The sequence below is a fragment of the Zea mays genome, chromosome 8 (assembly GCF_902167145.1).
Source record: "Zea mays cultivar B73 chromosome 8, Zm-B73-REFERENCE-NAM-5.0, whole genome shotgun sequence".
Classification (NCBI taxonomy): domain Eukaryota; kingdom Viridiplantae; phylum Streptophyta; class Magnoliopsida; order Poales; family Poaceae; genus Zea; species Zea mays.
Window position 1 is genome coordinate 136,795,425 of NC_050103.1, and position 18,167 is coordinate 136,813,591.

Sequence of the window (18,167 nt, forward strand, 5' to 3'; positions counted from 1 at the left end):
CAAAGAGTTCACAACTCCACAAGAGCTCTATATGCTATCACAATGAAACGAATGCGTGAGATTGATGTCTTGGTGCTTAGAAGAGTTGTAGGAATGCTTGATTTACTCCTCCATGCGCCTAGGGGTCCCTTTTATAGCCCCAAGGCAGCTAGGAGCCGTTGGGAACAAATCTGGAAGGCCATCTTTGCCTTCTGTCTCGTGGCGCACCGGACAGTCCGGTGCACACCGGACACTGTCCGGTGCCCGATTTGTTTCCTTAAACAGCGCATCCGACCGTTGCTGTCAGAGTCAGATCTGCGCACCGTTGGCGCACCGGACATGTCCGGTGCACACCGGACAGTCCGGTGCTTCCTTCCGACCGTTGGCTCGGCCACGTGTCGCGCGCCGATCGCGCGGCCGACCGTTGGCCCGGCCGACCGTTGGCTCACCGGACAGTCCGGTGCACACCGGACAGTCCGGTGAATTTTAGCCGAAGTCGCCGGAGCAAAACCCGAGAGCGGCCTCTTCGGCTGGGGCAGCCTGGCGCACCGGACAATGTCCGGTGCACCACCGGACACTGTCCGGTGCACCACCGGACAGTCCGGTGCCCCAGACCGAAACAGCCTCTTGGCTGTACACAGCCAAGTCTTCTCTTCTCTTCTTCTTTCTGTTTCTAACACTTAGACAAGAATATTAGTACACAAAACCAATGTACTAAGGCTTAGAAACATACCTTTACTTGCGATTTACACTTTGTTCATCCATGGGCACATTTTCACATTTAAGCACTTGTGTTTGCACTCAATCACCAAAATACTTAGAAATGGGCCAAGGGCACATTTCCCTTTCAGTGAGTGCAATTTAGCAAATGTTATACATTTATTTTTAAGTATACTAGTCGGTTGTCCGTGCGTTGCGACGGCTTCGTAAACTATCCATCAAAAAAATTTCAAGATTTTTTATTTGATTGTTTCCGCTCTCTATATAATATATTTTTTGATTTGGCTAACTGATGTTATTGTTTACTCCATGCAAATATGTCTTGGTACAACACAACTAATGAACTGAGTGATTAGAAGAGAGTTCACAACGATTGACTGAATGAACAGAGATTATAAAATGACATAATTCCATCATATAGAGACAAAATAAGAGAAAGTTTGCGAGATCAAGTTTCTAAAATAAGTCCCATGAAGTCAAACTTATAAAAAAGATATATCAAAATATGGAGTCATTGCTAAAGTCAGGCATCAATAAAAACTGGATGCGCTCCATATAAATTATGCTACTTCGTAGCAATTACTAACGTTTAAAACCAACAAATAACCTTTCATTTTGCTGTTAGTGTGACAAATTATTGCTACTCCATCCAATTCAGCAACCTCAAACATCATGTAGTCCATTGCGCCAATGTGGTCTCAGAAACGACCTAATGCTTGCAAGAGCCAAGAACGTCGTGTCGTGCTTGGGTTGTAGCCTCGGCCAGTAGTGCTGGTCCGGCCCGATTATTTTTTAATTTTACAAAAAAACTTATATGCTTATATACAATTTATATTCAATATTAAAAATATCTTAGCGTGATGTTCTACTGGTTAGACAGTTTCACCCAGTGTCTCCCGCCCTCCTTCCATCAGGGTATGGGTTCGAACCCCACCTCCTGCACCATTTTTTAACATTTTACGCTGATTTAATTAAATGGATCGATGGGCTAACGGACTGGCCCGACGTTGATTTAATTAAATGGGTCGACGGGCTAACGGGCTAGCCCGACACAGTTAGCAGGTCGGCATGACGTGTCTGTGCTATAGTTGTGGCCCGTGTCGGGCGTCGTTTGACATCTATAGACGTGCAGTAGATTAATTTGAAATAGCTGTGAGGGGTTATTTGTAAAAAAATGACGTATGACGATCGTTGAAACTGGTGCTTTAAATATACTAGTCGGTTCCCCGTGCGTTGCGACGGCTTACAACAATACCCACCTAAACTATCTATCAAAAAAAAATTCAAGATTTTTATTGATTGTCTCCGCTCTCTGTATAATATATTTTTTGATTTGGCTAACTGATGTTATTGTTTACTTCATGGAAATATGTCTTTGTACAACACAGCCAATAAAGTGAGCGATTAGAAGAGAGTTCACAACGATTGACTGAATGAACAGAGATTATAAAATGACATAATTTCATCATACAGAGAACAAATAAGAGAAAATTTGTGAGATCAAGTTTATAAAATAAGTCTCATGAAGTCAAACTTATAAAAAAGATAGATCAAAATATAGAGTGATTGCTAAAGTCAAGCATCAATAAAAACTGGATGCGCTCCATATAAATTACGCTACTTCGTAGCAATTAGTAACGTTTAAAACCAACAAATAACCTTTCATTTTGCTGTTAGTGTGACAAATCATTGATGTTCCATCCAATTCAGCAACCTCAAACACCATGTAGTCAATTGCGCCAATGTGGTTTCAGAAACGACCTAATGCTTGCAAGAGCAAAGAACGTCGTGTCGTGCTTGGGCTGTAGCCTCGGCCCAGCCCGACACGATTATTTTTTATTTTACAAAAAAACCGTATATACCTATATACAATTTATATTCAATATTAAAACATCTTAGCGTGATGTTCTACTGGTTAGACAATTTCACATAGTGTCTCCTGCACTTTTTCCATCAGGGCATGGGTTCGAACCCCACATCATGACGCATGACGACCGTTGAAACCGGTGCTTTAAGTATAGTATAGATTATAGATATCAATAAATTTTCAGAAACACTATACATCCGCCCCACCGAACCCCACCCACGGCCACAAATACGGCCCGGTTCTCGAAGGCTCAAGAAGAGGGCCCCACTGACAGGACCGTCCTCTCGCCCCACACGTCAGTGACGCCCGTCCTGTCCCTGTCCGGCGCGATGCCGGTCTCCCTCACCGGCCCACCGCAAGCGCAGAAGCACAACCACAACACCTCGCCTCGTCAGATCGACCGGGAAGAAGGGAGCAGAAGCCAACCGGCTCGTCCGCCCGTTGCCTGTCGTCGCTATGGCCGCCGTGGAGGTGTGCGTGAAGGCCGCCGCGGGGAACCCCGACACGCTCGGCGATTGTGAGTGCTCCCCGCCCCCCGTATCCGATTCCGCCCGGAACCATAGCTGTTCCGCTGACCCCGGTTTGGTTTGGACGAAACCGGAACCTGCTGCCGGCAGGCCCGTTCTCGCAGAGGGTGCTGCTCACGCTGGAGGAGAAGAAGGTCCCGTACGAGGTGAAGCTCGTCGACCTCGGCAACAAGCCCGAATGGTCCGTCTCCCTCTCCCTCTCTTCCCTTTCCCCTCCGCTTATATTATATATTTTCCACAGGAGCATCCTGCTGCTCTGCACGCGGTGTCTTATATTATATATTGAGACATGGAACATTGTTTGCTTTTGAGAGTCTAGAACTGACTGACTGGATGCAGTAGATTTCCTTGATCTAATTATCTAACTGACTTGGAGTAGCGGCACTGGAAAACCCCACACGGTAGTCATGTATTCTGTACTGTTCGGCCCCCATGTGTCCTGCTGAATTGATCTCTCCGGTCTTTGTTTTTCTTCTTCTAGTTTTCAGGAACTAACTGTAGCTGTAGCTATAGTTTGATACTGCCTCCTATTTTTACTGTACGAATGACACTGGTCAGTAGATTTATCTGAGAATTCTTATGCATTTTTTCTTCTTCTGGAGAACTTAAAGTTATCATGACATGAACCCCCATGCCCTGGTTCAACAGCGAACGTTTATTATCTTGTCTGGTACAGTTGCATATGTCTTCCCCGATGAACTAGAGTTCCATAGTGTACCTGGATCACAGCCAGTTTATGCACGCTAGAGAAGGCTTGAGGTTTTTCACCGTACAAACCATCAATTTGTGGAAATATTCGATTGGCAAAACATGCTTCTCAAATTTATGCTGGCAATGGCACTTGGCACCTTTTGGAATTATGCACCCCTTTTCCATATGAATTCATAGTTACTTTCTAATTTGAAGATTGAAGAGGATTTTGCAGCTTCTTTTTTCGTTCATTGGGCCAAGGGTGTAATTAACTCAATTTAGACTTTGTTTTTTGTCCGTTTGTAATCTTCACATCTAACCTACTGTAATGGCTCTTTCAGGTTTCTGAACATCAGCCCAGAGGGTAAGGTGCCTTTGTTCAACGGTGGAGATGGCAAATGCATTGCTGATTCTGATGTAATCACCCAAGTCATTGAGGAGAAGTTCCCGACTCCTTCTCTGGTCACCCCTCCAGAATATGCATCAGTGTAAGTCGTTTTGCTCACATCCATCTTGCTAGGGAACGCTATGTTTGAACATTGGGAGATTCTCTATTTCTCTTAATTCCTAAGGTGTTAAACGGTTTGACTTGAAACCCCCATGTTCTGAATGGAGCCTAAGTTTTGCAATTATTATTATAATTTAGCTTTGCATGGAAGTAACTGGATCCTTAAACCAAACACGCTGTTAATTCCTAGGACGGTACACAGTTCAACCTGAGGGAATGGAGCCTAAGTTCTAAATTATTATTATTATTATCTTTTTAAAAGCCTGAGACCTTAGTTATATATGAATTCATTTGGGAGGTGTATTATGTTCAAATAGCCGGCAGTTCATAATTCATGAACCTGAAGAATTACAACCTAGTAGTGTTTTACCTGTAGTTTTTATAGGTAATACCTACTAAAGAAAAAGGTTTCTCAGCCATACTGGTCATGAGTTTAAGTATGAGAAGCAGCTGCAATAGAATTTGCTGATCGTTTCAATTATAGCTTGTGAAATACCTGTAACTTGCAAGATTGAAGTTTCTTCTGAAGCATTATTTTGGGTTATTGTATTGATGTGTGTTTCAATTTGGAGCTTCAGCAACTGTCTTAGTGCCTATGCTACATGATCTGCTATGATTGTAATGACAGGGGATCAAAGATTTTCCCAGCCTTTGTCAAGTTCTTGAAGAGCAAGGATGCTAGTGATGGGTCAGAGAAGGCGCTTCTGGATGAGCTGCAGGCACTGGATGATCATCTCAAAGCTCATGTAAGTTAAATGCTTGACCTCTTACTGTTTGGTATGGCTGCTACTTTCAGCAGGGAAATAGACACAACACATTCTTCTGTGCACTTAATCTGCTTGGATATGACACGAATCATTTTTGGTTGGATTTTATGACTTGATGCTCTAGCATTGCTTAGTCTCACCATAAAATCTGATTGAACCATGCCTTCCCTAACACCATTATCAATGCTATGGTGTTTGCAGGGCCCCTACATAAATGGGGAGAACGTGTCAGCGACTGATCTTAGCCTGGGGCCAAAGCTTTTCCACCTACAGATCGCACTGGAGCATTTCAAAGGCTGGAAGATCCCAGAAAACCTAACCAATGTCCATGCCTACACCAAGGTACACAAGTGTTCAAGTAATTGCATTTCGCTATCAGCTCCATAACCTATACTACAGAACCAAATAATCGAACTCACTTTTGTCTTTGTGCAGGCTCTTTTCAGCCGTGAATCTTTTGTCAAGACTAAGCCATCCGAGGAGCACGTGATTGCGGGATGGGCGCCCAAGGTGAATGCATAAGAGCCTTGTGCTTTGGTGCTACCTGGTGGACTCCATCCATTTATCTTATCAGTCTTTGTCAGTGGTGTGGATAGGTGTCAAGTCTGTAGCCTAGATGCATGATTCAGTTGGAATTATGCAGTGCCGTGTCTCGAGTACTCAGTTCTGGCTGTTGCGGTTGTGCATCTTACCTTCTGTTGCTGGTTTTGTTTGAGGCCATGGGCATCTCTTGGTCCTATGCTGTGAGAGCGCTGTAATGTGGGTACCAAATAATGGAGCTGCTTTTATGCTTGTGGTGTGGATTCTGTTGTGCCTTGCTTTCATGATTCTGTTTTCCTGTGGTGAATTGGTGATAGCCTGAGCAGCAGGTTATCTTCTCCTATATATCACATATTTCGGACCTGGTTTTTTTCAAGCACATGTTAAATGAAAATGTTTGGTGCAGTATTCAACAATGTACGACGAGTGATTGTCAGAGTGCTATTCTGTTCACGCCCTTTTTTTCTACAATCTAATTGGTTTGGGGTAGAAATTTCTCTGCTGTCTTGACTTTGTTTTCAGAGGTTTAGTGTGTTAGGCCCCTTCTCGTAGAGGACTAGAGGGTGCTTCTCATGCTGGAGGGGAAGGAGGGGGCTTCCTACCAGATGGAGCTCATTACCTCAGCAACAAGCCTGAATGGTCTGTCTCCTTTTACTCTACTTTTCAGGGACAAGCTGTAGCCTACTAGAGTATTATTGCAATATTTTTGTGCAATTTTTTCTTTTTCTTTTGGGGCATATAAAGGCCACCAAAGAACATAGATATTGATACATATATTATTAAGTGGTAGATATATAGAGATATAGAAGAATACATTTTTATATTATATATTGTTAAGTAGTAGCTAGTAGATATAGAGATATATAAGAATATAGTTATAGATACATATAGGGATACAGAAGAACAGATAGAGGTAAGAAGGATAGATACAGATGCGAACATAGAAATATAGATAGATATAGAAGAGAGTGACTGGCCAGCAACCTATCGGGTTCACTTTGTTTATATAGCTGGGCCCATGCACGAAGCATGCGCCGCAACACATCATTCAAAAAGCACTGACGGGAGAAGCTTGAGCTAGCTACGCCAATGGCTATAGGGCACAAGAACACCACCAAAGTGGCGCTCCTAGTTCTGCTGCTGTCATTGATGCTCTCTTTGACAGCGTCAGTGGCGCGCAATCTCCAATGGCGACTGTCCGTCGCTACGGCTGTGGAGGTGTGCGTGAAGGCTGCTGTCGGGGCTCCTGACAAGCTTGGCGACTGTGAGTGCTCCCGTGCCTTGCTTCTTCTCATCTACTGAAACCACATCTCGGTCTCATTTATTTCTCCGTGCCTTGCTTCTTCTCATCTACTGAAACCACATCTCGGTCTCATTTATTTCTCCGTCCTATTCGACCCAAATTAAAATCCTAGTTGTTTCACTGACCTTGGCTTGGTTTGCATGGTTCGGTGGAATTGCCAGGTCCCTTCTCACAAAGGGTGCTGCTCACTCTGGAGGAGAAGAAGGTCCCTTACCGGATGAGGCTCATTGACCTCAGTAACAAGCCTGGATGGTCCGTCTCGTTTACTTTTCCTGTTTATTTTCCAGAGCAGTATCCTGTAGGGTCTGACGACTAAGTTGACAAAGTACTACTGGGGGTCGTGTCTTATTTTCTACACTCAAGTTGTTCTGGGCAGAGATTTCTCTGGTGTAGTTTTCATAGTTTCATTGATGGACTGGTAGTAGAGACCAGGAAGGCAGGAGCAATATGAGACAGAATATTTTGCTTTCTGCTTGTTTTGCTTTGGAGGTTTTAGATATATTTAGTGGATTCGTTGGATGTGGCAGATTTCCTTGGTTTAACTGAACTGTATTCCTGGAACTGGCATTTGAAATAAACACTGCTTAGTGTTGGATTCTATACTAATCAATTCATATATCGTTCAGAATTCTTCTCTAGCTTTGAGGAACAAGCTGTAGCCCACTAGACTTGTGTTGAAATATTTGTGCATATTTCTTTTGGGGCTTAAAGAGGGGCTGTCAAAGAAGATAAACCTCATACCGTTAGAGTTCAACGTCGAACATTCAGTGTCTTCCCTGGTAGAGTTGCATATGTCTTCTTGAATGGATTGGGTTCTGATGTACTTGGATCACAGCCAGTTGAGAGGCATTGGACAAGGCCTTTGTGTGAGTGAAGCCCACTTGGAGTCTGGGCCAGGTTTTGTCTGTATGTGATGATCCTCACATCTAAATCTAACCCACTGAAAAAAGACCTTTTTCAGGTTTCTGAAGATCAGCCCAGAGGGCAAGGTGCCCGTGTACAACAGCGGCGATGGCAAATGGATTGCTAATTCTGATGTGATCACCCAAGTCATCGAGGAGAAGTACCCAGCCCCGTCTCTGGCGACGCCTCCAGAATACGCATCAGTGTAAGATGTCCTGCGCTCCTGCTCAGCGCAACAGTTGATTGGCTGTTAGCATGCATGCGTGCGAAATTTTATTGTGTTTAGGTTTCTTGTACATTTTGAGTCTCGAGCCTGCCCCAGTAACTGTCCTACTACCGCTTGATGTTGTGGTGACAGGGGATCGAAGATTTTCCCATCCTTCGTCAAGTTCTTGATGAGCAAGGATGCCAGCGACGACGGTTCGGAAGAGGCACTTGTGCGTGAGCTGCAGGCGCTGGAGGAGCATCTCAAAGCCCACGTAATAAGCCTGACCTCTTCTGACTGACTATGTTTGTTTCACGGACGGACCCTGCTTCGTCCTACACTCTCAATGATGCTGTGTGCAGGGGCGTCCCTACATCAGCGGGGAGAGAGTAACAGCCGCCGACCTCAGCCTGGCGCCGAAGCTCTTCCACCTGGTGGTGGCGCTGGAGCATTTCAAGGGCTGGAAGGTGCCAGAAAGCATGTCCAGCGTCCACGCCTACACCCAGGTAGTAGCATTTCCAGAGCGCTTGCTCATCGAGATACATCCCGTATGAGTATGACCTGCCCTGCCCCACGATCGTCTTTTGTGCCGCAGGCTATGTTCAGCCGCGAATCTTTCATCAAGACTAAGCCCACCAAGGAGCACTTGATCGCGGGATGGGCGGCGAAGGTGCCCAAGCCGCCCAACCTCGTCGTGCCTTGCTGGCTCATCTGATCAGTCGCAGTCGGTGGTGCGTTGCTGGTTCATTATGATTGGGTTGGGATACAACAATAATGCAGCGTGCCATGTTCCGATCACTTCCCAGTTGTGGTGGCCATGTTTCTATATCACCTAACGCTGCCGGTTAGGTTCGGGACCGTGGGCATCTGCATCGATCTTTTTCTTTTCTTTTCTTTTAAGATTACACACCATAACATGGCCTTGTGCATCTGCACTCGTGATGGGCATATTTGTGACGTGGAAATATCTTCTTTCTTAAGCGCGCGCTAGTGAGAATGTTGGGCGCAAAGTAGGCGCGCATTACATGGTGTGGTCGTTTGTGCGCACGATGTGTTCCGATTCCGATCTCTCGTGGTGGTAATGCGATGCAGATATTATTCTGTCTGTCAGTTTATATATTTGCTGTTTTTTTCTAATAAAAGAAAGTTTAATTGGTTCACCGTGGAGCCTTAGCGCGTGTTCATGAGAACGGAAGGGTCGATCGTGTTGGGTGTGCTAAATTGCCAACCGTCATCCCCCTCGTCAGAAGAAGAAAGCCATTAGACGATGGTTGATGGAATGGACGAACAAATATTGTTACTCGTAGTCGTAGACGATGGAAGAGCTGCCTTGTGCTGCGGCTTCCCAGTTCGGGCGGGATTCCGCGCGCACAAAACGCCTGATCCAAACTAAATTATCTCATCTCATCTCAGAAACCACCCACCCAGTCCAAGCTCTATCTTACGGTAACAGAATACTCCTAAATAACTGCGCGCAGATTCAGATTAGCCACGGTTACTCGCCGTCATCCATCCCATTCCATCCCGTTATATAAATAGGCGCCGCCCGTCGCCTGATCACAAACACCCACTTCACCTCCGACCACTTCACCTCCGATCCCGCCACCACTACCCACCCTTTCCTTTGACGTCCCGATGGCACCTGTAGATCTAACCCCCAAGCAGCCCAGGAAGGCCTACGGCGGCGACGGCGGCGCCTACTACGAGTGGAGCCCCGCCGACCTGCCCATGCTCGGCGTCGCCTCCATCGGCGCAGCCAAGCTCTCGCTCGCCGCCGGCGGGCTCGCGCTCCCCAGCTACTCCGACTCAGCCAAGGTCGCCTACGTCCTCCAAGGTACGCGCGTCGATCGCCTGCTCTGCTCTGCTCTGCTCTTATCGATTCATATATCTGAATCGCACTGCTCTGCTCTGCTCTGAATCCGATGATGCTCCTTGAACAACGAAAACGAACAACAGGCACGGGCACCTGCGGCATCGTCCTCCCAGAGGCGACGAAGGAGAAGGTGGTGGCCGTGAAGGAGGGCGACGCGCTGGCGCTGCCCTTCGGCGTGGTGACGTGGTGGCACAACGGCCCCGCCGCGCCGACCCCGCTCACGGTGCTCTTCCTCGGCGACACCTCCAAGGGCCACAGGCCGGGGCAATTCACCAACTTCCAGCTGACGGGCGCGACCGGCATCTTCACGGGCTTCTCCACCGAGTTCGTGTCGCGCGCGTGGGACCTTCCGGAGGCGGACGCGGCGGCGCTGGTGTCGAGCCAGCCGGCCTCGGGCATCGTCCGGGCGTCCTCGTCCCCGCTGCCGGCGCCGTCGCCGCGGGACCGCGAGGGGGTGGCGCTCAACTGCCTGGAGGCGCCGCTGGACGTGGACATCCCGGGCGGGGGCCGCGTCGTGGTGCTCAACACGGCCAACCTGCCGCTGGTCAAGGAGGTCGGGCTGGGCGCCGACCTGGTCCGCATCGACGCCCACTCCATGTGCTCCCCGGGCTTCTCGTGCGACTCGGCGTACCAGGTCACCTACATCGTCCGCGGCAGCGGCCGCGTCCAGGTGGTCGGGCCCGACGGGGTGCGCGTCCTGGAGACGCGCGTCGAGGGCGGCTTCCTCTTCATCGTGCCCCGCTTCCACGTCGTCTCCAAGATCGCCGACGCGTCCGGCATGGAGTGGTTCTCCATCATCACCACCCCCAAGTAATTTGTTGTCTCGATCGATCGATCCATCGATCTTTTTTTATTGCGAATTGCACTGGAGATTTGATTGCACGTGAATTAATGCTTGCATTGCATTGCAGCCCGATCTTCAGCCACCTGGCCGGGAAGACGTCGGTGTGGAAGGCCATCTCGGCGGAGGTGCTGCAGGCGTCGTTCAACACCACGCCGGAGATGGAGAAGCTGTTCCGGTCCAAGAGGCTCGACTCGGAGATCTTCTTCGCTCCCCCATCCAACTGAGAAAATAGGCCGGAAGCCCCACGGTGGAGTCCTCTCGTTAGGTCGTCGTGCTTAGATTAGGTTAGCTAGCTTGCCTTTAATAAAAAGAGAGTGGTGGTCGTCGGCGTCGGCTTCGGCGGTCTGCTTCTTCTTCATTCAGTGCGTCGGTCGGTTTAGAGTCTGTCACGTGTCCCGTCATTGAACTGCAGTTTTTGTTAATAAAGTATTGTTATTATTAGGTATTATTATTCTCGCCCTCTGAATTGTTGTTATTATCCTTTTAACATCATCATTATTACTGTGCTTTAAGCTCTTGGCCTGTTTGGGCCTATAGCCGTATGCTTAAAGGTTGCCTGTTGGACGTGGCTGTCGGCCCAACCAACTAAATGCGCGCGATTTCAGAGATCAAACATTTTGGGATGATACACTCTCCGTCTATAAACGAAAACTATCTTTTTAGCGTGAAAATATATCCCATAGCAATTTCGATCCCCTCTACAAGCTCGTTTCATCGAGCATATGAATTTCTTTTTCCAAATTGTACTCAGTACTTTATCTAGAAATGGTATTCCGCGAACCATTACAAATATGGACTGACCAACTCAATATTGGGTTGTTTTGCTGAACTGTTAGATCTATTATTTAGAAATCCGTGATCTCCTTGTACATTCTTATTTCTCCGTCTCTGGATCCGATTTGTGCTTCCATTCCATGCCATTGCCATGTCAGGTTTGTGTGGGATTGAGAATGCGGTGTGACGTGTCAGCGAGGTGTACACTTCTTCAGGATACGTACATGTTTTTTTCGCAGCTTTTGTTGCCTATGCACGTATGTGATGTTGCTCGTCTGGCTGGTTCTAAAGTGCCGCAAGGCGACAAGAGCGTCCACGCCTCGCCGATGGTTCAGTACACGAAACGAGAGAGAGATTAGCACCCGACATGGATGACCACACGAGCAAACAAAACTGTCTCCACACCTAATATTCCCCATGACAAATTTCCGCCGCCTTCGAGGCTCAAAGAGAATTTCTCGTCGATTCTTGCTCACTATGAGCATCTTCGCTAGTTACCAAGACAAGCCTCTAAAATTAATTCATGGTGTTATCGATCAAAAATCATCCTCCAAATATCAGATCCCCAAATATGTAACTTCCTAAATACATTATAACTCAGGTATTCGGCATTTTTCATTAGTTTTATGAAGTTTTTAAAAATTATACTATTTGTACTACCATAATACATTATAAATATGATGGATTGGGGAGACATTGCTCACACGCAAATATGCGGGAGGAGGATGAGGAACGCGAAACTTTTGGAGAAAGTATTAAGAAGTTGTCGAAGCAAGAAAAACCGAATTTGTTTCCTCATATATGTTTTGTGGAAGGTTTACGACTTTTTTTAGTTGCTCTAAGAGCATCTGGAACAAGTTGTCTTAAAATAGTGCCAAAAATTTAAATATTACATTCAACATGTTCATGGCATTGAAAACAACTCGAAGTTCAAGAGTTAAACCATAAATCATGTACTTTAGAAAATAAACTATATTATTATGAAAGAGAATGTTGAGAATGATGTAGGAAACAAGGATACGACACTAATATGAGGTGTAATATACTTGAATGGCGCGTTATTTTTTTTGATAAAAAAATTATAAAATAGAATATTGTTGAAATAGTTTTTCCTAAGTTGATCCCTATATTTTGCAATATGACACTGTTGTACATGTTCTGACTCTGAGAACCTTTATACAACAATTTTTCCTTATCTTTGTCATCCGGAAGCCAACACCGGACTCGTTACAAAACTTGTTTGCAAAGTGCCCGAAGAGCAGGTGCACCTAACATTTTTTTTTCCTTTTTGGATTTGGAGGGGGATGCCAAATTGCCAATGCCAGTCAACACCACCACCCCACGTCAGCCCCAGGGTCCACCGCGCAGCCACCGTCCGGCGCGCATCCGACGGGCCGGATCGCCCCGGCGCCTCCTGAAAACCCTCACCCACTAAGGTCACTGCCTGACTGCCTCCCCTTCTTCCCTTCGTCTCCCTTCCCCGTCGTTCGAGAGGTGGGCGACCAAGCTGGTGGCGCGCCGATCTCCCGATCTGGTGGCCCGCGTCCTCCCCGATCCGCCGCGGACCGACGCGCCCGGCCCGGATTTGGCGCTGTGGGAGGATCAGGTGCGGATTCCCCCCAATTTTTTTGAGGCTTTTTTTTTTTGGTCCAGTGGCACGGAACGGAACTGGCCTAAGCGTGCTGCTGTCTTCCGCGCAGCGTCCGTCGCCGCCCGGGGAGGCTCCGATTCGCGGGCGGTCCATGGCGACCCCCGACGACGGCCCGGCGCCGGCCGGGGGGCGCAAGTTCTGGCGCTCCGTGTCGTGGTCCGAGGCGCGGGAGCCGCCGCCGCCGGCCCCGCCGGACGTCGCGGGCGGGCAGTCCCGCCGCGGCTTGCCGCCGCCGCCGCTCACCCCGCGGTCGATGAGCTCCAAGGCGCGGTCGTGCCTCCCGCCGCTGCAGCCGCTCGCCATCACCCGCCGCAGCCTGGACGAGTGGCCCAAGGCGGGGTCCGACGACGTTGGCGAGTGGCCCAACCCCACCACGCCGGGCGCCTCCAGGGCGGGCGGCGGCGGGGGCGGGTCCTCCCCCGCCAAGCCCGGGGAGGGGCTCCGCCTCGACCTCTCCTCGCTCCGGTCGCAGGGGCGCAAGGACCAGATCGCCTTCTTCGACAAGGAGTGCTCCAAGGTCGCCGACCACGTCTACCTCGGCGGCGACGCCGTCGCCAAGAACCGCGACATCCTCAGGAAGAACGGCATCACCCACGTGCTCAACTGTGTGGGCTTTGTCTGCCCGGAGTACTTCAAGTCGGACCTAGTCTACCGCACCCTCTGGCTGCAGGACAGCCCCACCGAGGACATCACCAGCATCCTGTACGACGTGTTTGACTACTTCGAGGACGTCAGGGAGCAGGGCGGCCGCGTGCTTGTGCATTGCTGCCAGGGGGTGTCACGCTCCACGTCGCTGGTCATCGCCTACTTGATGTGGAGGGAAGGCCAGAGCTTCGATGACGCCTTCCAGTTTGTCAAGGCTGCCCGGGGGATCGCAAATCCAAACATGGGCTTTGCATGCCAGCTTCTCCAGTGCCAGAAGCGTGTGCATGCGATTCCGCTGTCACCAAATTCAGTGCTCAGGATGTACCGCATGGCGCCTCACTCCCAGTATGCCCCTCTGCATTTGGTGCCCAAAATGCTCAACGACCCATCCCCAGCCACCCTTGACTCTAGAGGCGCGTTCATTGTGCATGTTCTCTCGTCGCTCTATGTCTGGGTTGGAATGAAGTGTGATCCGGTAATGGAAAAGGATGCAAAGGCTGCTGCGTTTCAGGTAGTGAGGTATGAGAAGGTGCAGGGGCACATCAAGGTTGTGAGAGAAGGTCTGGAGCCGCAGGAGTTCTGGGATGCATTTTCAAGTATGCCACCTAATTCAGATAGTAATACAAAGATTAGCAAGGACCAGATCGATTCAGCATCCAAGAGTGACCCAGGAAGCCGGAAAAATGAGTCCTATGACGCTGATTTTGAGCTTGTCTACAAAGCAATCACTGGGGGAGTGGTCCCTGCATTTTCAACTTCTGGGGCTGGTGATGAGACCCATCTTCCAGCTAGAGAAAGTAGCTGGAGTTTACTGAGGCACAAGTTTATCTCCAGGTCGCTAGCTCGTGTTTATTCAGATTCTGCTCTAATGAAGGATTTTGATCCACGGGTACAACACCTGGCTGCTGAGGCATCAACCTCACCTCCTTTCCTTTCTCCAAGCTCCTTATCATCGGATTCAAGTGTCAGCTCGAAGTATAGTTCAGACTCACCCTCCTTATCACCTACAACTGGCTCTCCACCATCATTTGGCCTCTCGCCTGCTTCATCTAATCTGACACATGCTTTGGTGCCATCATCCAGGTCTCCCCTTTCTCAATCATCTAATGAAGGAGCTTCAAAGCCTTCTGGCATGGAATCAATACACTCTCCTTCCAAGACCTCTTCTATAGCAGAAAGGAGAGGAGGCTTCACACTTCTAAAGCTACCATCTCTCCAAAAGGATCTTGTATTGCCACCAAGGGTGCCGTCTATTGTATTGCCACCAAGGGCGCCATCTAGTATTCGCAGGACCGAGGATGCCTCAGATAATAGTACAAATGGGGTTAAACAGCTGACTAGTGAGTTTTGCTCAGAAAAATGCACTGGTAATAGTTTGAGCTCGCATTCTGAAACTAGATTAATTGAGCGTACTGACAGTAACTCAGAAGTCTGCAGTAATGCACAACTTGTAGTCTACCAGTGGCCCAGCATGGGAAAGCTAACTACATTTGCACGCAAGGATCTTGACCCGAAGTCGGTTTTAATTTTTGTTACTTCGAATGCCATCAGGAGAGGAGAAGCAGTTAAAATGGTGTATGTATGGGTAGGAGGCGAAAATGAGAGCAGCAAGAGTGTTGACTCTGTCGATTGGCAACAGGTCACTAGTGATTTTCTTCATCTAAAGGGCCTCAGCAATGTTCTTCCTGTCAAGGTATCTGCAGACTGTGAACCACCTATACTTTCTGTACTTCGTTCTGCTTCTGAGCTTTTCGCTACTATTGAAGCTGTATAAACATCTTGGAATTTAAACTTAGGAGATAGCTGATTTCTTGTTTAGGATGATGACTCTTTTAGTGATAGCAGCACTCAAATAGTCTAAAAGTTGCAACTGAAACTGAAAAAAATTGCAAACTTCATTTAGCTTCAGTGTTATGGGAGCCCCACATGCTTCACCTACCTATCTTAAATTCTTCCTTTAGTCACCGTTTTCAATTATTGATTTAGTTTGTTAGTTTGTAACATCGATGTTTGGTCATCAAGAAAAGGTTGGATTAAATATTGTGCTAGTGATGTGTCAAAAGATGGCACATAGGCCAATCAGTTCATGTCGCATTGCAGATATATGTTTCTAGGATTGCTTCAGTTTTCCTAAACTTGTGAGAGTTGATACCTGATTGAATTTTTGTGGCTGAAGGATAATGATCTAATAGCATCTGGAAATTTACCAATGAACTCTATCTGCATTTTATTGTTTGTTTACTTTTGCACCATTTGTAATTGTTTCTCTATAGATATCATTTTATACTACATAAACACCTGCCATTAGTTCTTAATGTTTCAAACTTTGAATGTAGAATTGTTTGGCACAATCAGTGACTGATAAAAAGATTGAAAAAATTATCAGACAATTTGGTTATTTTCATGTATCAGTGACAAGTTTGGATAGAATATTGGTCCGTTTGGCTCAATCAGTGACTGATAAAAAGGTTGAAAATGCCTTGTGAGGCTTGCCTCTGTACCTGATATGAATAATAATTTACAGTGCAGACAAATTTGACCGGAAATGATATCTTGTTGCGTGTATTGTTCTCTTAGATCACTTATCTTTATTTTTTTTTCTAATCTGGCATGTCTATTTAGTCAAGGACCCACGATATCAGATGATGATTGGTTGACTAATAAACAGGAATGATTTAGCACCAGGTTGACTCGGTTCTAGTTGAAAATGTTGGAATATAATATAAATGAATTGCACATCTCTTCCCATCAGCTTAAGTTTTTGGGTTGAATTGGTTGATGCATGCAACTTAATATGGTATCAAAGCCAGAGGTCATGAGTTCGAATCCTGGCTAGCGCAATTAAATAAAATAATTGTTGCTCGCTCATATTCCACGTCTGAGACCCAAGAGAGGCTCGACGTGATGGGGAGTGTTGGAATATAATATAAGTGAATTGCACACCTCTTCCCATCAGCTTAAGCTTTTGGGTTAAATTAGTTGGTGCATGCAACTTAATTGGAAATACTGGAATAGTGATGATTAGGCCCCATAGACCGCTCCTTGACCCGTTGTAGTTATTAGCTTTTGTCATGTCCGTCCTGTTTGTAGTGTAGTCTGAAATGTTAGGTTGTTGTCGCTGTTTGTCTGTTTGCGCACATCAGCCATACTTCTTCAACATATCATAGATTTGTTTTCGCCATTTGCCACTCCAGGCTCCAGCTAATCATACTGATAATAATAGTGATTTGGTTGGGATTTCTTGTGGAATCCCTTGCACACACCAGAAAGCTTATTTATGCTTCAGCTTGCTGCCGGCATGGCAGTGATGGGATCCACAACCGTGGCTTCCATCTTGAACCCTGCAGCCCTGCTTGCTACTACATGTTCTCGACTTGTTTGAAGATGGTTGGCTAAAATTCTGACGATTTTCATGCGGATGCAGACCTGTGTAACATGTATTTTCCCCCCTTGAACACGTGTAACGGTATCTGAATGTTCCCATGTGCCATGCAATATTACTTGGTGCTATTCCACCTTTGTTCTGCTTGACAAATTTCGAATATTATTATTGTTGCTACTAACTCTTTGTTGGACTTCTACGATACAGGTTTTCAAGGAGCATGAAGCTGAGAATCTTTTGGAACTACTGAATGTTAGTTAACATTAGGCAGTAGCTATCAGGATATTGTAGTTGCTTAACAAACTCAACGAAGGCATGCCCTCCAGCATCAGTCGGTACCGATGATTGTCAGCGAGGTATAAAGCCACAGCCATTCCCTTGAACATAATAAGCTACAAACAGATTCCGTTCTGCAACTGCGCCTCATGATCTATATTTTGTCCAGATGGCAGGAGGCTGCCATGGGCGTTGTATCCGTTGCAAATTAGCATTCGTGGTGTAGGCGCAATCGGCCGATTCGGTGTATATTATCCGCTCCCCTGTAATGTAAGCTCAGATACTGGGAGCTGGTGTGTCGACAGTTACTTTTTAGCCTAAACATTCTTGTACATCTTTGAAAGGAACAGAGTTGTAATCCTTTTGACTATGTAAATGGCTCCATTGGTCATAACTTCTAAACCATGTAGAACTCAGTTGCTAGCTGGTAATCTCCAGTTCCATACAATTTACTAAATGAGCTAAACTGCAGTTTCTGGTATATTTTACATTAGTTTAATCTAACACCTGTTTATCTCTCGGAGACAACCGTATTTCAGTTGTCGTGTAGAAGAGAAGACTGCAGCTGCGTATAAGTCAAAAACTAAACCACTTTGGTTGAAACCAAAAGGTATTGATAAAACATGGTTTAAAATAGAGTTTTTATATGCGCTTCCAAATGTCTTTTGGTATAAAATACTACGGTATACTCAAAAACCATGGTAAACAGGCCT

The 18,167-nt window shown here is 46.9% G+C and overlaps 4 protein-coding genes across 8 annotated transcripts; all 4 read left to right on the plus strand.

Moving 5' to 3' along the window:
- Nucleotides 1–2,986: 2,986 nt before the first annotated feature.
- dhar1 (glutathione dehydroascorbate reductase1) lies at nucleotides 2,987–5,972 on the plus strand. The gene is made up of 6 exons (NM_001147572.1): nucleotides 2,987–3,083; nucleotides 3,184–3,274; nucleotides 4,125–4,271; nucleotides 4,920–5,037; nucleotides 5,260–5,400; nucleotides 5,494–5,972. Exons 1-6 carry the CDS (start codon nucleotides 3,023–3,025, stop codon nucleotides 5,578–5,580), a joined length of 645 nt encoding a protein of 214 aa, NP_001141044.1. The 5' UTR covers nucleotides 2,987–3,022; the 3' UTR covers nucleotides 5,581–5,972.
- A 677-nt stretch (nucleotides 5,973–6,649) lies between these two features.
- dhar2 (glutathione dehydroascorbate reductase2) lies at nucleotides 6,650–9,031 on the plus strand. Its single transcript, NM_001175420.2, has 6 exons — nucleotides 6,650–6,862; nucleotides 7,063–7,153; nucleotides 7,863–8,009; nucleotides 8,163–8,283; nucleotides 8,372–8,515; nucleotides 8,605–9,031. Exons 1-6 carry the CDS (start codon nucleotides 6,688–6,690, stop codon nucleotides 8,722–8,724), a joined length of 798 nt encoding a protein of 265 aa, NP_001168891.1. The 5' UTR covers nucleotides 6,650–6,687; the 3' UTR covers nucleotides 8,725–9,031.
- Nucleotides 9,032–9,570: 539 nt separating this feature from the next.
- LOC541929 (legumin-like protein) lies at nucleotides 9,571–11,171 on the plus strand. Its single transcript, NM_001111592.2, has 3 exons — nucleotides 9,571–9,843; nucleotides 9,966–10,692; nucleotides 10,794–11,171. The coding sequence occupies exons 1-3, from the start codon at nucleotides 9,645–9,647 to the stop codon at nucleotides 10,948–10,950; spliced, it is 1,083 nt and encodes a 360-aa protein (NP_001105062.1). The 5' UTR covers nucleotides 9,571–9,644; the 3' UTR covers nucleotides 10,951–11,171.
- Nucleotides 11,172–12,832: 1,661 nt separating this feature from the next.
- Nucleotides 12,833–17,935, plus strand: LOC541880 (protein-tyrosine-phosphatase MKP1). 5 transcript variants are annotated; one of them, XR_004852096.1, is made up of 5 exons: nucleotides 12,833–13,106; nucleotides 13,201–15,163; nucleotides 15,348–15,489; nucleotides 17,386–17,534; nucleotides 17,624–17,935. XR_004852096.1 is itself a non-coding variant. In XM_020542760.2 (4 exons), exons 2-4 carry the CDS (start codon nucleotides 13,243–13,245, stop codon nucleotides 17,437–17,439), a joined length of 2,193 nt encoding a protein of 730 aa, XP_020398349.1. In that variant the 5' UTR covers nucleotides 12,951–13,106; nucleotides 13,201–13,242; the 3' UTR covers nucleotides 17,440–17,935. The 5 variants fall into 5 exon arrangements, 2 of the variants coding, with proteins under 2 accessions (XP_020398349.1, XP_008656547.1); XR_004852095.1 differs by having other exon boundaries at nucleotides 12,951–13,106; nucleotides 13,201–14,771; nucleotides 14,880–15,489; XM_020542760.2 differs by having other exon boundaries at nucleotides 12,951–13,106; nucleotides 13,201–14,771; nucleotides 14,880–15,489; nucleotides 17,386–17,935.
- The last annotated feature ends 232 nt before the right edge of the window (nucleotides 17,936–18,167 follow it).

Bases quoted from the DNA above. Each gene is read 5' to 3' on its own strand.
- LOC541880 (XM_008658325.4), top strand. From the start codon at position 13,243: ATGGCGACCCCCGACGACGGCCCGGCGCCGGCCGGGGGGCGCAAGTTC. The intron at 15,490-17,385 runs GTATCTGCAGAC...TCTACGATACAG, and splicing joins GCAATGTTCTTCCTGTCAAG to GTTTTCAAGGAGCATGAAGC.
- LOC541929 (NM_001111592.2), top strand. From the start codon at position 9,645: ATGGCACCTGTAGATCTAACCCCCAAGCAGCCCAGGAAGGCCTACGGC. The intron at 9,844-9,965 runs GTACGCGCGTCG...AACGAACAACAG, and splicing joins GGTCGCCTACGTCCTCCAAG to GCACGGGCACCTGCGGCATC. The intron at 10,693-10,793 runs GTAATTTGTTGT...ATTGCATTGCAG, and splicing joins TCCATCATCACCACCCCCAA to CCCGATCTTCAGCCACCTGG.
- dhar1 (NM_001147572.1), top strand. From the start codon at position 3,023: ATGGCCGCCGTGGAGGTGTGCGTGAAGGCCGCCGCGGGGAACCCCGAC. The intron at 3,084-3,183 runs GTGAGTGCTCCC...TGCTGCCGGCAG, and splicing joins CCCCGACACGCTCGGCGATT to GCCCGTTCTCGCAGAGGGTG. The intron at 3,275-4,124 runs GTCCGTCTCCCT...TGGCTCTTTCAG, and splicing joins CTCGGCAACAAGCCCGAATG to GTTTCTGAACATCAGCCCAG.
- dhar2 (NM_001175420.2), top strand. From the start codon at position 6,688: ATGGCTATAGGGCACAAGAACACCACCAAAGTGGCGCTCCTAGTTCTG. The intron at 6,863-7,062 runs GTGAGTGCTCCC...TGGAATTGCCAG, and splicing joins TCCTGACAAGCTTGGCGACT to GTCCCTTCTCACAAAGGGTG. The intron at 8,516-8,604 runs GTAGTAGCATTT...TTTGTGCCGCAG, and splicing joins GCGTCCACGCCTACACCCAG to GCTATGTTCAGCCGCGAATC.